Source organism: Bombina bombina, chromosome 2, assembly GCF_027579735.1.
Source record: "Bombina bombina isolate aBomBom1 chromosome 2, aBomBom1.pri, whole genome shotgun sequence".
In the NCBI taxonomy this organism is placed as follows: Eukaryota; Metazoa; Chordata; class Amphibia; order Anura; family Bombinatoridae; genus Bombina; species Bombina bombina.
Genome location: NC_069500.1, coordinates 1,095,075,860 through 1,095,091,931, shown reverse-complemented (window position 1 = coordinate 1,095,091,931; position 16,072 = coordinate 1,095,075,860). Strand labels below are relative to the sequence as shown.

Genomic DNA, 16,072 nt, shown 5'->3' with positions numbered 1-16,072 from the left:
CATGAAAAGGTGCTGTTCTTGAGATCAAGTGAACAACATCCTGTTGTTATGAGAGGCTTGAAACCTTTGAACAATAATAATGTAGGCCGCAAGACAGAGAAGTCTGGCAGTGTTAATAAGTTTAGTTTCAAGGGTGTATCATTTGCCAATTTCTAGGTTTCGTGCTGCAGAGGGTCGTTTCTGGGGCTTGGCTGGGGTAATGGACCAATTGTTTCGAGACTTCTGCTGTATGTTGTTTGGGGGTACTGAAGAGGAGGGAGCATTCAAATCCGGAGGGTCCAGGTGAAGGATTTCACAAAATTTTGAGGCCTCGGATATATCATCACAAATTACTCTCCTATCTTTATGAATAACCAGCAGATGCGTGGGGAATCCCCATCTGTATGGAATCCGTTTATTGCGTAGAATTTGTGTCAATGGGGAAAATTCTTTGCGCTTTTGTAATGTTCTTTGTGAAAGATCAGCGTACAATTGTAACACAGTGCCTCAAAATCTAATCGGTTGATTCCTTCGTGAAAGATTGAGGATTTCTTCTTTATCCCTATAGTTTTTAAATTTTATGATGATGTCTCTGGGGGGAGCAGAATCAGGGGGTCGGGCTCTTAAAGCTCTATGTGCTCGGTCCCACAGGACCTCTTCTTTAGATGAATCACCCTTAAGGTGTTGAAACAAAGCGGGTAGAAACGTAGGTAAATCTTTGGGTAAAACAGATTCAGGCACCTCTCTTATCCCTAAGTTTTTCCGTCTGCTTCTATTCTCTAAATCTTCGATTTTAGAGTGTAGGGCCTCTGTATTAGAAGTAAATGCATCCACTTGAGATTGTAGGCCTTCTACATCTTCTCTAATAGTATCATTACTATCTTCTAAAGCCTCCACTCTGAACCCTATTGCGTTAATGTCTTGCTTTAAGTCCGCCAATTCTTCACGGACACAGGCCTGAACAATGTCCGCAATGTCTTGCTTTGATGGCAGGGTGGATAGTATACTTGAAGGGATATGTACTTCATTCCCTGATTGAGGGTCAGAGTGGTGAGGTTGTGGAGGAGAGGTGCTCATGGCTGGAGAGGATGAGGGAATGGTGATATTGCCAGAGCCTTCAGAGGGGTTAAAATAAGAGGCCACAGAGGAGGTTTTGCTCATCGGAGGTTTAGACAGTCTGTCTGTTCTGACATTTCTTTTTGAGGCCATTGGATTGGCAATTGCTATATATGTTCTGTGCTATAATACCAAATATTAATACCCCCAAATGATCTTTATAACTAGGAAAGTCCGTCTCCTGTGTTTAGGGTGCTTGTGGGTTATAGTACAAATAAGGCCTGTGGTGCAGCTGTGTAATTATGCTTTTGCAGAGTACAGAGTTGTTTAGTAGCTGCGTAGGGAGTTGCGCTTCTTCAGCAGAGTTTTTTTGTCCTGGAAGAGACTAGATTCCAAAGGCCTAAATCCTCGGTTAGAGTTAAATAATGTGCACAAAACTGCTTTTCTCAGCGCTTTATATGAATTATTGGCCGCACTGTATGAAATAGTTGGTCTATTTATATCTATTGTGTGCTGCAGTTTACCTGGGATAAACCGGTGTCTATTTTTTCCTATTCACCCGGACCTTCGATATTTCTGTAAGTTGCCAGCAGATAGCGTGGTAATAGATTCACTGTCCCCACTGTGTCCTCATTTCATCTGGCCATAAATTAAATCTCGCAGGTTAGTGAATTGCTCAAGTTTTGTCCGATCGCTACTTGCTGACACGCTACTGCGCCATAGTGTCTTCGTATCCCCAAGTGCGGTTTTTTAAGATCAGACAGCATATAGGAGCAATTTTTTGTCAGGTTATATTACATAGCCTTGGTTTGATGGCACTTATGCCTCTAATTATTGCAGGCTTACACGGAGCTCGGATATTATGCGGCCATCTTAACCGCTACCGGCTCCGCCCCCCCGGAGGTTTTGGTGATTTTAGACGACTTTGACTTTACAGTAGCAGTCGCTCCTGCGAAGTAGAGTAAATTGGACAGATATTTTGAAGTTCCTTCTTACTCAAACATTTTTCCAGGACCTAAACGAAGATTATTTCTAAGGTATGGGAGCGACCAGGTATTTTTCTCCATCTCCTATTTTCAAGAAGATGTTTCCTATAGCGGACTCCATCAGGGAAACTTGGCAGACAGTTCCTAAGGTGGAAGGAGCTATTTCCATCCTAGCCAAGCGAACGACTATTCCCATTGAGGATAGCTGTGCTTTTAAGGATCCCTTGGACAAGAAGTTGGAGGGTCTACTTAAAAAGATTTATGGACTTAAAGGATGCATATCTACATGTTCCTAAGGTTTGCCTTTCTGGACAGACACTTTCAGTTCGTGGCTCTTCCTTTCGGAACTGGCCACGGCACCCAGAATTTTCACAAAGGTTCTGGGGTCTCTACTGGCAGTTTTAAGACCGCGGGGCATTGCTGTGGTGCCTTATCTGGACGATATTCTAATCTAGGCGCCATCTTGTCAACAAGCAAGGTCCCATACCTACATTGTACTATCCTTCCTGAGAACTCACGGGTGGAAGGTGAATCTGGAAAAAAGTTCCTTAATCCCAAAAGCAAGGGTGACTTTCTTGGGAACTGTAATCGATTCTATATCTATTAGGATTTTTCTAACAGAGGTCAGGAAATCAAAGATTCTAGATGCCTGTCGAACCCTTCAGTCCAATCCTCGACCATCAGTGGCACAGTGCATGGAAGTAATCGAACTGATGGTGGCGGCAATGGACATCATCCCGTTTGCTCAGTTTCACCTCAGATCTCTGCAGTTAAACATGCTCAGGCTGTGGAATGAAGATTATGCAGACTTGTCTCCTCGAATAACCCTGGAGCAGGAGACAAGGGATTCCTTTCAATGGTGCTTGTCTCTGGATCATCTATCCCAGGGAACATGCTTTCGCTGACCATCCTAGTTGATTGTGACAACAGATGCCGGCCTTCTAGGGTGGGGAGCTGTCTGGGGTCCTCTAAAGGCTCAGGGAGTGTGGACTCCGGCAGAGTCTGTTCTTCCTATAAACATCCTGGAACTGAGAGTGATCTTCAGTACTCTTCTGGCCTGGCCTCAGTTGGCTTCGGCCCAGTTCATCAGATTCCAGACGGACAACATGGCTTACATCAATCATCAGGGAAGATCGAGGAGTTCCTTAGCGATGAGAGGTAGCCAAGATAATCCGGTGGGTGGAGGCCCATTCTTGCCATCTGTCAGAGATCCACATCCCAGGGGTGGACAACTGGGAGGCGGACTTTCTGAGCAGGCAGAATTTTCATCCGGGAGAGTGGGAACTCCATCCGGAAGTATTCTCCAACCTGATTCTCAAATGGGGTCGGCCGGAGTTAGATCTCATGGCATCTCGTCAGAATGCCAAGCTCCCAAGATACGGGTCAAGGTCCAGGGATCCTCAGGCGGATCTAATAGATGCTCTAGCAGTTCCTTGGTCCTTCAACCTAGCATATCTTTTTTCCCCCGTTTGCTCTTCTTCCTCGGGTCATTGCTTGAATCAAACAGGAGAAGGCATCAGTGATTCTCATTGCACCTGCGTGGCCTCGCAGGATTTGGTATGCCGATCTGGTGGACATGTCATCCCTGCCACCTTGGAGACTACCATTGAGGAAGGATCTTCTCATTCAAGGACCCTTCCATCATCCAAATCTAATTTCTCTGAAGCGGACTGCTTGGAGATTAAACGCTTAATTCTATCCAAGCAGGGTTTTTCTGACTCGGTCATAGAGACCTTGATTCAGACACGTAAGCCTGTAACTAGAAAGATTTATTATAAGATATGGCGTAAATATCTTTATTGGTGTGTATCCAAGGGCTACTCATGGAGTAGAGTTTGGATTCCCAGAATTTTGTCTTTTCTCCAAGAAGGATTGGAGAAGGGTTTATCGGTCAGATCTCGGACTTATCTATTTTGTTACACAAACGTCTTACTGATGTCCCAGATGTTCAATCTTTTTGTCAGGCCTTGGTTAGGATCAGGCCTGTGTTCAAACCAGTTTCTCCTCCATGGAATTTGAATTTAGTTCTTAAGGTTCTTCAAGGGGCTTCGTTTGAGCCTATGCATTCCTTAGATATTAAGTTGTTATCTTGGAAAGTTTTATTTCCTGTTGCTATTTCTTTAGCTCGAAGACTGTCTGAGCTTTCGGCGTTGCAATACAATTCGCCTTACCTTATTTTCCATTCGGATAAGGTAGTTTTATGTTCTAAACTAGGGTTCCTTCCTAAGGTTGTTTCAGACAGGAACATTAATCAGGAGATTGTTGTTCCTTCCTTGTGTCCAAATCCTTCTTCTCAGAAGGAAAGACTTCTGCATAATTTGGACGTAGTCCGTGCTTTGAAGTTTTACTTACAAGCAACTAAGGACTTTCGTCAGTCATCTTCTCTGTTTGTATTTTTCTCTGGAAAACGTAAGGGTCAGAAAGCTACGGCTACCTCTCTTTTTGGTTGAGGAGTATCATCCGCTTTGCATATGAGACTGCTGGACAGCAGCCTCCTGAAAGAATTACGGCTCATTCCACTAGGGCGGTTGCTTCCTCATGAGCATTCAAAAATGAAGCTTCTATGGAACAGATTTGCAAGGCTGCAACTTGGTCTTCTCTTCACACTTTTTCTAAATTTTACAAATTTGATACTTTTTGCCTCGGCTGAGGCTATTTTTGGGAGAAAGGTTCTTCAAGCAGTGGTGCCTTCCATTTAGGTTCCCTGTCTTGTACCTCCCTTATCATCCGTGTAGTCTAGCTTTGGTATTGTATCCCACAAGTAAGGATGATGATCCGTGGACTCATTGTGTCTTTAAAAAGAAAAGAAAATTTATGCTTACCTGATAAATTTGTTTATTTTTAGACATGAGTCCACGGCCCGCCCTGTTCTCTTAAGACAGGTTGTTAATTTTTGTAAACTTCAGACACCTCTGCACCTTGGCTTTTCCTTTCTCTTCCTAACTTCAGTCGAATGACTGGAGTGGGAGGTAAGGGAGGAGCTATATATAGCAGCTCTGCTGTGGTGCTCTTTGCCACCACCTGCTGACCAGGAGGTGAAATCCCACAAGTAAGGATGATGATCCGTGGACTCATCATGTCTAAAAAGAAACAAATTTATCAGGTAAGCATAAATTTTCTTTTTAATAAAAAGTCAGTAGCTGTATTCAGCATTGCTCCATCTATAGACCTTAGAATGTCTCTTCCATGGAGGGAGCATAGTTGACAATTTATGTAATTTTGCAAGGAAGTAGATTTATTTAGTTTCCAAACTCTGGAAATTGTTTTTACTAATATACCTATGTAACTCTTATGGTACTAATGTCTCTTAAATTGTTATTTTCTTACAGTCATTCTACAAAAACAATTATGGATTTTGTAAACAGCAGTGACAATGTAATTTTTGTGCATAATACAATCCACCTTATCTCGCAAATTACCGATAACATGATCATGGCTTGTGGCGGTATATTACCACTGCTTTCTGCAGCAACATCAGCAACAGTAAGATACATAATTGTATAAAATTAATGTTTGTGTCCAATGTCTAATCTACATAACCAACCTTTTCACCTAATTGTTGTTAAGGTGAATATAAACTTAGACTATCTCACCAAATTGGGAATACCTGTTTGTGCATATTTCTTCTGTAAAATAATTTAGATTTCTCTAAATGAAACATGGGGATATTCAAAGAGATTTTGTGTTCTCATATTCACCACATGTAATGATTGTTCAAAAGATGATGATAAACATGTATTGTTATGTTGCTACATTAAAATAAGGAACATAATACTTTCAGTGCACTTTATTTAATTGGGAAGCTTGAAGAAATATGTGGTAGATTAGAAGGCTAATTCCCTAAGCATTATATGGCATTTAGGGACATGAAAGCTGAAATTAAACCATTGTGGATCAGACAGCGCATGCAATTTTAAGAGACTTTTCATGTTGTTTCTGTTATAACATTTACATTGTTCTTTTGGAATCATTTGTTGAAAAGCATATATTGCTAGGCTCAGGAGCAGCAATGCACTAATGGTATCTAGCTGCTGATTGGTGACTTTACACGTATGCCATTTTTTATTGGCTTACCAGAATTGATAACGGCTATATATCATCAGTACATAAGATGTAAATGTCTAATTTTTGTTTTCCTTTTTAATTTCAGCATGAACTTGAAAATATTGAACCAACCCAAGGCTTATCAATAGAGGCATCTATTACTTTTCTACAGAGAGCTATTAATCTAGTGGATGTTCTAATTTTTGCAAGTTCTTTGGGGTTCACAGACATTGAAGCTGAGAAGAACATGTCTTCCGGGGGAATTTTGCGTCAGTGCCTTCGATTAGGTGAGGCCCTTTTGATAATCAGGAGCCAAAGCTTGCTGTAATAAGATATTGAAGTATCCATTTGTATCTTTGAGTGTTGTCTAATGGACCGAGACTGGTCAGACACTGTCTTCAACTGACCATGTTTCCTGTTACTGTGTTTGTTCCTTTTTTAACTTGTACTTTAAAGGGACATTAAACACTTTGAGATGGTAATATAAAATGATCAATTGTATATAGTAAAACAACTCTGCAATATACGTTCATTATTTATTTTGCCCCCCTTTCCTGTAATTCCATTGAATCCATCTGATATTGTAAGTTTTTCAGTTCCTGTTAGAAAATGGAAGTGCAGAACACTGTTAAATCCAGCACAACCATTGGCTGCACACTCTAGTGACCTATTTATAACTGACCCTAATTGGCCACAGCAGAGAAGGTAACACAAGTTACAACATGGCAGCTCCCAGTGTTTTATAGACACTAAAACTTTACACTTATTTTGTCACTTTTTAAACAACTAATGAAACTTTAAAAAATACATCTAAATGTTGGTCATGGACTAATCTTTTCTTTGAATGCATCATTCTATCTAGCATGTATTTAGTATTTAATGTCCCTTTAATAACATTAATGACATGTTTATGGATTTGCTATTTCTTTGACTATTCACTTTTGTAATTTTTTACATCACACTCACATTGGATTGATTTATTTGCAATTTATCAATAAAAAAAAACAATTTCTCTTGTAAGGTGTATCCAGTCCATGGATTCATCCATTACTTGTGGGATATTCTCCTTCCCAACAGGAAGCTGCAAGAGGATCACCCACAGCAGAGCTGTCTATATAGCTCCTCCCCTAACTGCCACCTCCCAGTCATTCTCTTGCAGCTCTCGACAAGAGAAGTAGCTAGAGAGATGTGGTGCATTAATGTAGTTTATCTTCAATCAAAAGTTTATTATTTTCAAATGGTACCGGAGTTGTACTATTTTAGCCTCAGGCAGAAAGTTGAAGCAGAGTCTGCCTGTGGTTTTTGATGATCTTAGCAGCTTGTAACTAAGATCCACTGCTGTTCTCACACATAACTGAAGAAATGGGTAACTTCAGCTGGGGGAATAGCATGCAGGGTCTCCTGCTCTAAGGTATGTGCAGTTTTTAATTTTTCTAGAGATGATAAGCTAGAAAATGCTGACAATACCAGATTTATTTAAGGTAAGCCTGATTACAGTGATTTAATAACGACTGGTATCATGCGTGCTGTAAAGGGTAATATTTTTTTTATTTACTCCCATTACTGAATAGATATAACGTTTGCTTGAGGTATATAAACTTTTATTACATATTGGTGATAAAACTTTATTCTGGAGCCCAGTTTTTCCACATGGCTGACTAGATTTTGCCTAGGGATAGTTTTTTTAAGGCCCTCTCACTGTGAGTACAGGTTGGGAGGGGCCTATTTTCACAGTAGTTTTTGCAGCTTGAGACATCCAGCTTCCCTGAAGGAGTCCCCTGAACATATAGGACCTCTCTAAAGGGTTTTTGTGCCTTCCAAAGTCGTTGTATGGGCAAGTAGGGCCACAGCAGAGCTGTGGAAGTTGGTTGTGACGGTTTAAAAACGTTTATATCGTTTTTTTGATCCGGTTTTGAAACTAAGGGGTTAATCATCCATTTGCAAGTGGGTGCAATGCTATTTCAGTCTATTATACACACTGTAAAAATTTCGTAAAATGTACTGCTTTTTTCACTGTTTTGCAGTTTCTATGATTGTTTATTTCTCTTAAAGGCACAGTACCGTTTTTATTTTTTGCTTGTTCACAGTTATTAAAGTGTTTTCCAAGCTTGCTGTCTCATTACTAGTCTGTTTAAACATGTCTGACTTAGAGGAAACTCATTGTTCATTATGTTTAGAAGCCATTGTGGAACCCCCTCTTAGAATGTGTACCAAATGTACTGATTTTACTTTAAGTTATAAAGATCATATTCTGTCTTTAAAAGATTTATCACCAGAAGAAATTGACAAGGAGGAAGTTATGCCGTCTAACTCTCCCCACGTGTCAGAACCTATAAATCCCGCTCAGGGGACGCCAAGTACATCTAGCGCGCCCATTGTGTATACCTTGCAAGACATGGCGGCAGTTATGAATCATACCCTTACAGAGGTATTATCTAAACTGCCAGGATTGCAAGGAAAGCGAGACAGCTCTGGGACTAGAATAAATACAGAGCTCCCTGATGCTTTAGTGGCTATGTCTGATACACCCTCACAATGTACTGAAGCTGAAGCAGGGGAGCTTCAATCTGTGGGTGATTTTTCTGATTCAGGGAAGATACTTCAACCTGATTCTGATATGTCTACATTTAAATTTAAGCTTGAGCACCTCCGCGTATTGCTCAGGGAGGTCTTAGCAACTCTGGATGACTGTGACACTATTGTAGTCCCAGAGAAATTATGTAGATTGGATAAATACTATGCAGTACCTACTTACACTGATGTTTTTCCAATCCCTAAAAGGTTTTCTGAAATTATTACTGAGGAATGGGATAGACCAGGTGTACCGTTCTCTCCCCCTCCTGTTTTTAAAAAGATGTTTCCTATAGATGCCTCTACATGGGACTTATGGCAGACGGTCCCTAAGGTGGAGGGAGCAGTTTCTACTCTAGCTAAGCGTACCACTATCCCTGTCGAGGACAGTTGTGCTTTTCTAGATCCAATGGATAAAAAATTAAGAAAATTTTTATTCAACAAGGTTTTTTTTCTCCAGCCTCTTGCATGCATTGCCTCAGTCACTGCTGCTGCAGCTTTCTGGTTTGAGTCCCTAGAGGAGGCTCTACAGGTTGAAACCCCGATGGAAGATATTATTGACAAGCTTAAGGCTCTTAAGCTAGCCAATTCATTTGTTTCTGACGCCGTTGTTCATTTAACCAAACTAACGGCTAAAAATTCAGGTTTTGCTATTCAGGCGCGTAGGGCGCTATGGCTTAAATCCTGGTCAGCTGACGTGACTTCAAAGTCTAAACTTCTCAACATTCCCTTCAAAGGACAGACCCTATTCGGGCCTGGACTGAAGGAGATCATTTCTGACATCACTGGAGGAAAAGGTCACGCCCTTCCTCAAGATAGGTCCAACAAATTAAGGACCAAACAGTCTAGTTTTCGGCCCTTTCGATACTTCAAGAGTGGCGCAGCTTCAACTTCCTCTAACACAAAACAAGAGGGAAATTTTGCCCAGTCTAAGCCGGTCTGGAGACCTAACCAGGCTTGGAACAAGGGGAAACAGGCCAAAAAGCATACTGCTGCCTCTAAGACAGCATGAAGGAGCAGCCCCCGATCCGGAAACGGATCTAGTAGGGGGCAGACTCTCTCTTCGCCCAGGCTTGGGCAGGAGATGTCCAGGATCCCTGGGCATTGGAAATTGTATCCAAGCGTTATCTTCTGGAATTCAAAACCTCTCCCCAAAAAGGGAGATTTCATCTCTCACTTTTATCTGCAAACCAGATAAAGAGAGGCATTCTTACATTGTGTTCAAGACCTCCTAGTTATGGGAGTGATCCATCCAGTTCCGCAGGAGGAACAGGGACAGGGCTTCTATTCAAATCTGTTTGTAGTTCCCAAAAAAAGAGGGAACATTCAGACCAATCTTAGATCTCAAGATCTTAAACATCCTTCAATATGGAGACTTTTCGAACCATCCTTCCTATGATCCAGGAGGGTCAATATATGACTACCGTAGACCTAAAGGATGCTTATCATTACATCCCGATACACAAAGATCATCGTTTTCTCAGGTTTGCCTTTCTAGACAGGCACTACCAGTTTGTGGCTCTTCCCTTCGGGTTGGCCACAGCACCAAGAATCTTTACAAAGGTTCTAGGGTCCCTTCTAGCGGTCCTAAGGCCGCGGGGTATAGCAGTAGCCCCTTACTTAGACGACATTCTGATACAGGCGTCGACTTTTCAAATTGCCAGGTCCCACACGGACATTGTTCTGGCATTTCTGAGGTCCCATGGGTGGAAGGTGAGCAAAGGAAAGAGTTCTCTATCACCTCTAACAAAAGTTTCATTCCTAGGGACTCTGATAGATTCGGTAGAAATGAAGATTTACCTAACGAAGGCCAGATTGTCAAAACTTCTAGACTCTTGCCGTGTTCTTTATTCCACTTCTCGTCCTTCAGTGGCTCAGTTTATGGAAGTAATCAGTTTAATGGTAGCGGCAATGGACATAGTACCATTTGCCCGCCTACATCTCAGACCGCTGCAACTTTGCATGCTCAGTCAGTGGAATGGGGATTACACAGATTTGTCCCCTCTACTAAATCTGGATCAAGAAACCAGGGATTCTCTTCTCTGGTGGCTATCTCGGGTCCATCTGTCCAAGGGGATGAGCTTCCGCAGGCCAGATTGGACTATAGTAACGACAGATGCCAGCCTTCTGGGCTGGGATGCAGTCTGGAATTCCCTGAAGGCTCAGGGCTCGTGGACTCAGGAGGAGGCACTCCTCCCGATAAGCATTCTGGAACTAAGAGCGATATTCAATGCTCTTCAGGCTTGGCCTCAGCTAGCTGCGGTCAGTTTCATCAGATTTCAGTCGGACAACATCACGACTGTAGCCTATATCAACCATCAGGGGGGAACAAGGAGCCCCCTGGCAATGTTGGAGGTTTCAAAGATAATTCTATGGGCAGAGGTTCACTCTTGCCATCTCTCAGCTATCCATATCCCAGGAGTAGAGAACTGGGAGGCGGATTTTCTAAGTCGGCAGACTTTTCATCCAGGGGAGTGGGAGCTCCATCCGGAGGTATTTGCCCAGCTGATTCAACTATGGTGCAAACCAGAACTGGATCTCATGGCGTCTCGTCAGAACGCCAAACTTCCTTGTTACGGGTCCAGGTCAAGGGATCCCCAGGCAGCGCTGATAGATGCTCTAGCAGCGCCTTGGTCCTTCAGCCTGGCTTATGTGTTTCCACCGTTTCCTCTGCTCCCTCGTCTGATTGCCAAGATCAAGCAGGAGAGAGCTTCAGTGATTTTGATAGCTCCTGCGTGGCCACGCAGGACTTGGTATGCAGATCTGGTGGACATGTCATCCTTTCCACCTTGGACTCTGCCGCTGAGGCAGGACCTTCTACTTCAAGGTCCCTTCAAACATCCAAATCTAATTTCTCGGCATCTGACTGCTTGGATATTGAACGCTTGATTTTATCAAAGCGTGGTTTTTCCGAGTCGGTCATTGATACCTTAATTCAGGCTCGAAAGCCTGTCACCAGGAAAATCTATCATAAGAAATGGTGTAAATATCTTCATTGGTGTGAATCCAAGGGTTACTCATGGAGTAATGTCAGGATTCCCAGGATATTGTCTTTTCTCCAAGAAGGATTGGAGAAGGGATTGTCAGCTAGTTCCTTAAAGGGACAGATTTCTGCTCTGTCTATTCTTTTGCACAAGCGTCTGGCGGATGTTCCAGATGTTCAGGCGTTTTGTCAGGCTTTAGTTAGAATCAAGCCTGTGTTTAAACCTGTTGCTCCGCCATGGAGTTTAAATTTAGTTCTTAAAGTTCTTCAAGGGGTTCCGTTTGAACCTCTGCATTCCATAGATATCAAGCTTTTATCTTGGAAAGTTCTGTTTTTGGTAGCTATCTCTTCGGCTCGAAGAGTTTCAGAGTTATCTGCCTTGCAGTGTGATTCCCCTTATCTGATCTTCCATGCAGATAAGGTAGTTTTGCATACCAAACCTGGGTTTCTTCCTAAGGTGGTATCTAATAAGAATATCAATCAGGAGATTGTTGTTCCGTCACTGTGTCCTAATCCTTCTTCAAAGAAGGAACTTCTATTACACAATCTTGACGTGGTTCGTGCTTTAAAGTTTTATTTACAAGCTACTAAAGATTTTCGTCAAACATCTGCGTTGTTTGTTGTCTACTCTGGACAGAGGAGAGGCCAAAAGGCTTCAGCAACTTCTCTTTCTTTTTTGGTTAAGAAGTATAATCCGCTTAGTTTATGAGACTGCTGGCCAGCAGCCTCTTGAAAGAATTACAGCTCATTCCACTAGAGTGGTGGCTTCCACATGGGCTTTTAAAAATGAGGCTTCTGTGGAACAGATTTGTAAGGCGGCGACTTGGTCTTCGCTTCATACTTTTTCTAAATTCTACAAATTTGATACTTTTGCTACTTCGGAGGCTATTTTTGGGAGAAAGGTCTTACAGGCAGTGGTGCCTTCCGTTTAAGCGCCTGCCTTTTCCCTCCCTTCATCCGTGTCCTATAGCTTTGCTATTGGTATCACACAAGTAATGGATGAATCCGTGGACTGGATACACCTTACAAGAGAAAACAAAATTTATACTTGCCTGATAAATTTATTTCTCTTGTGGTGTATCCAGTCCACGGCCCGCCCTGTCATTTTAAGGCAGGTGTTTTTTATTTTTTAAACTACAGTCACCACTACACCCTATAGTTTCTCCTTTCTCTTGCTTGTCTTCGCTCGAATGACTGGTAGGTGGCAGTTAGGGGAGGAGCTATATAGACAGCTCTGCTGTGGGTGATCCTCTTGCAGATTCCTGTTGGGAAGGAGAATATCCCACAAGTAATGGATGAATCCGTGGACTGGATACACCACAAGAGAAATAAATTTATCAGGTAAGCATAAATTTTGTTTTTCTTTCCTAATATATGGTGAGTCTACGGTTTGAGTAATTACTGTTGGGAATATCACTCCTGGCCAGCAGGAGGAGGCAAAGAGCACCACAGTTAAACTGATAAGTATCACTCCCTTACCACAACCCCCAGTCATTCTCTTTGCCTTCGGTGCATGGAGGAGGTGTAGTTTAGGTGTCTGAAGAAAAATTTTGATTTAATCTACAAGCAAGTTTTGGGGTATAGCCGTATTCCATGTCATTCTTTGCAGTCGGGTAGTGGTGACTTTAAAGCAGTAACTTGTAAAGAGGTACTTACTGAGTTTTCCTAACAATTGCTGCCCTAGTTTAGAAAGCCAGAGATGGCTACTCTGTTCTTTCTTTTTCAAAGGTCTCTGTGAAGAACTTTGTCTTCTCATACCTTGTAACTGTCTACATGCCGGACAGCGGAGCAGGTAAGTGTTTTTTCTTCCATTTGGGGAGACCATGCACTTAACAAATTAAGACACTGCTTTTTTAGTGGGACATGGATAATCCTGTTGTATGGGTTACACTGTAGCATGTGTGAGACTAACATTTAAACTCTTTTAAAAAGAAAGGGTAAATGGTTTTTATTAGGCTTTATTTTCTGACACACATTTACTGGATAAAACAATACAAGTTTAAACTGAAAGTAAGGCTGAATTTCTTTCTAATGACATGGTGGTCCACGGATCATCATAATTACTGTTGGGGAATATTACTCCTGACCAGCAGGAGGAAGCAAAGAGCACCACAGCAAAGCTGTTAAATACCACTCCCCTTCCCACAATCCCCAGTCATTCTTTTTGCTTGTATCAGTTGCAAGGAGGGGGGTTAAGTTAGGTGTCTGATTCTTCAATCAAGAGTTTATTTTTTGGGCAGAGCAGGTTTGCTCTGGTCTTTTGGTGTTTAGCCGTAGTCCATGTCTCTTCAGTAAAGCAGCGGTGGCTTTTAAGCATTTGGGAACTTGTGGGGTATAATCCACACTGTGCCTCCCAAGTAGTTTGTGCTGCCCTTCTTTTAAAAGCATAAGTAGGTTTACTTGGTCTTTTTTGTCTCCACAGATCCATGTGAGGGATGAAACCTTTCAAACCTTGTGAGCTGCCCTGCTGCCGGGCAGATTGTTATGGAGGTAAGTGCTGTTTTTATTTTTCTGATATGGAAGTCAGAAAAGTTTGGCACTGATGGGGTTCATTTATTTTTTGGGATTATGATCCTGCTTGTGTGCAGGTTTTCTCTTTGTGGCAGCTTTTGTGGGGCACTGTTTGATTAGGATTTTGGCTCTGTTTAGGAGTGCTATTGTTATGGCTCTTTATTGGTTTGTCTCCAAGGATTGTTCTAGATCAGGCGACAAGAGATTCTCTTCCCTGGTGATTGTCTCAGGATCTTCTCTCTCAGGGAACCTGTTTTCGCAGACCTTTCTGGGTGATTGTGACCACAGAGGCCAGTCTACTGGGATGGGGAGCTGTCTGAGGTTCTCTAAAGGCTCAGGGTCTATGGACTCGGGAGGAGTCGATTCTTCCTATAAATATCTTAGAGCTGAGAGCAATCTCCAATGCTCTTCTGGCTAGCTTCAGCCCAGTTTATCAGGTTTCAGTCGGACAACATAACGTTCGTTTCTTACATCAATCATCAGGGAGGAACGTGGAGTTCCTTGGCCATGACAGAGGTAGCCAGGATTATTCAGTGGGCGGAGACTCACAACTGCTGTCTGTCTGCAATCCACATTCCAGGGGTGGACAATTGGGAAGCGGATTTTCTGAGCAGGCAGACTTTTCATCCGGGGGAATGGGAACTTCATCCAAAGGTGTTTTCCACCTTGATTCTCAGATGGGGGCAGCCGGAGTTGGATTTCATGGCATCTCGTCAGAATGGCAAGCTCCTAAGGTACGGGTCGTGGTCAAGGGATCCTCAGACTGTACTGATTGATGCTCTAGCAGTTCCTTGGAAGTTCAGTCTGACATATTTGTTTCTTCAGTTTGCTCTTCTTCCTCGGGTCATTGCTCGGATCAGGCAAGAGAGGGCATCAGTGATTCTTATCGCTCCAGCGTGGCCTTTTAGAATCTGGTATGCAGATCTGATGGCGATGTCTTCTTTTCCAACTTGGAAGGACCTTCTACTTCAGGGGCCCTTCTTTCATCCAAATCTTGTTTCTCTATAGCTGACTGCTTGGAGATTGAACGCTTGATACTATCCAAGCGTGGTTTTACTGAGTCGGGTATTGAGACTTTGGGGCATATGTATCAAGCTCCGAATGGAGCTTGATGCCCCGTGTTTCTGGCGAGTCATCAGACTCGCCAGAAACAGCAGTTATGAAGCAGCAGTCACAAAGACCGCTGCTCCATAACCTGTCTGTCTGCTCTGAGCAGGCGGACACACATCGCGACAATACAACCCTATCGAGTACGATCGGGTTGATTGACACCCTCCTGCTGGGGGCCTATTGGCTGCGAGTCTGCATGGGGCGGCGTTGCACCAGCAGCTCTTGTGAGCTGCTGGTGCAATGATGAATACGGTGAGCGTATTGCTCGCCGTATTCAGCGAGGTCTGGTGGACCTGATCCGCACTGTCAGATCAGGTCTGCTAGACTTTCATAACTAGAGGCCTTTGATTCAGGCGCGTAAGCCTGCGACTAGAAAGATTTATTATAAGATATGGCGTAAATATCTGTATTGGTGTGAATCCAGGGGCTATTCTTGGAGTAGAGTTAGGATTCCTAGAATTTTGTCCTTTCTCTAGTAGGGTCTGGAGAAGGGTTTATCTGCTAGTACCCTGAAGGCTCAAATTTCTGCTTTATCTATTTTGTTGCACAAGCATCTGGCGGATGTGCCAGATGTTCAGTGTTTTTGTCAGGCCCTGGTTAGAATTCGGCCTTTGTTTAAGTTTGCTACTAATCCTTGGAGTCTTAATTTGGTTCCTAGAGTTCTTCAACAAGCTCCTTTTGAGCCCATGCATTCTCTGGATATTAAGTTGTTATCCTGGAAGGTTTTGTTTTTGGTTGCTATCTCTTCTGCTCGAAGAGTTTCGGAGCTTTCAGCATTGCAGTGTGAATCTCCTTTCCTTATTTTTCATTCTGATAAGGTAGTACTACGAAC

The 16,072-nt window shown here is 42.7% G+C and overlaps 1 protein-coding gene across 2 annotated transcripts in view; it reads left to right on the top strand.

Annotated features, from left to right (window-relative positions):
• Window positions 1-16,072, top strand: part of LRBA (LPS responsive beige-like anchor protein) — a 1,331,662-nt gene that overhangs the window by 94,063 nt on the left and 1,221,527 nt on the right. For both annotated transcript variants that reach the window (XM_053703733.1, XM_053703731.1), the window contains exons 15-16: window positions 5,351-5,504; window positions 6,172-6,352. In XM_053703733.1, coding sequence (XP_053559708.1) covers window positions 5,351-5,504; window positions 6,172-6,352 — 335 coding nt within the window. The remainder of the gene's footprint in view (window positions 1-5,350; window positions 5,505-6,171; window positions 6,353-16,072) is intronic.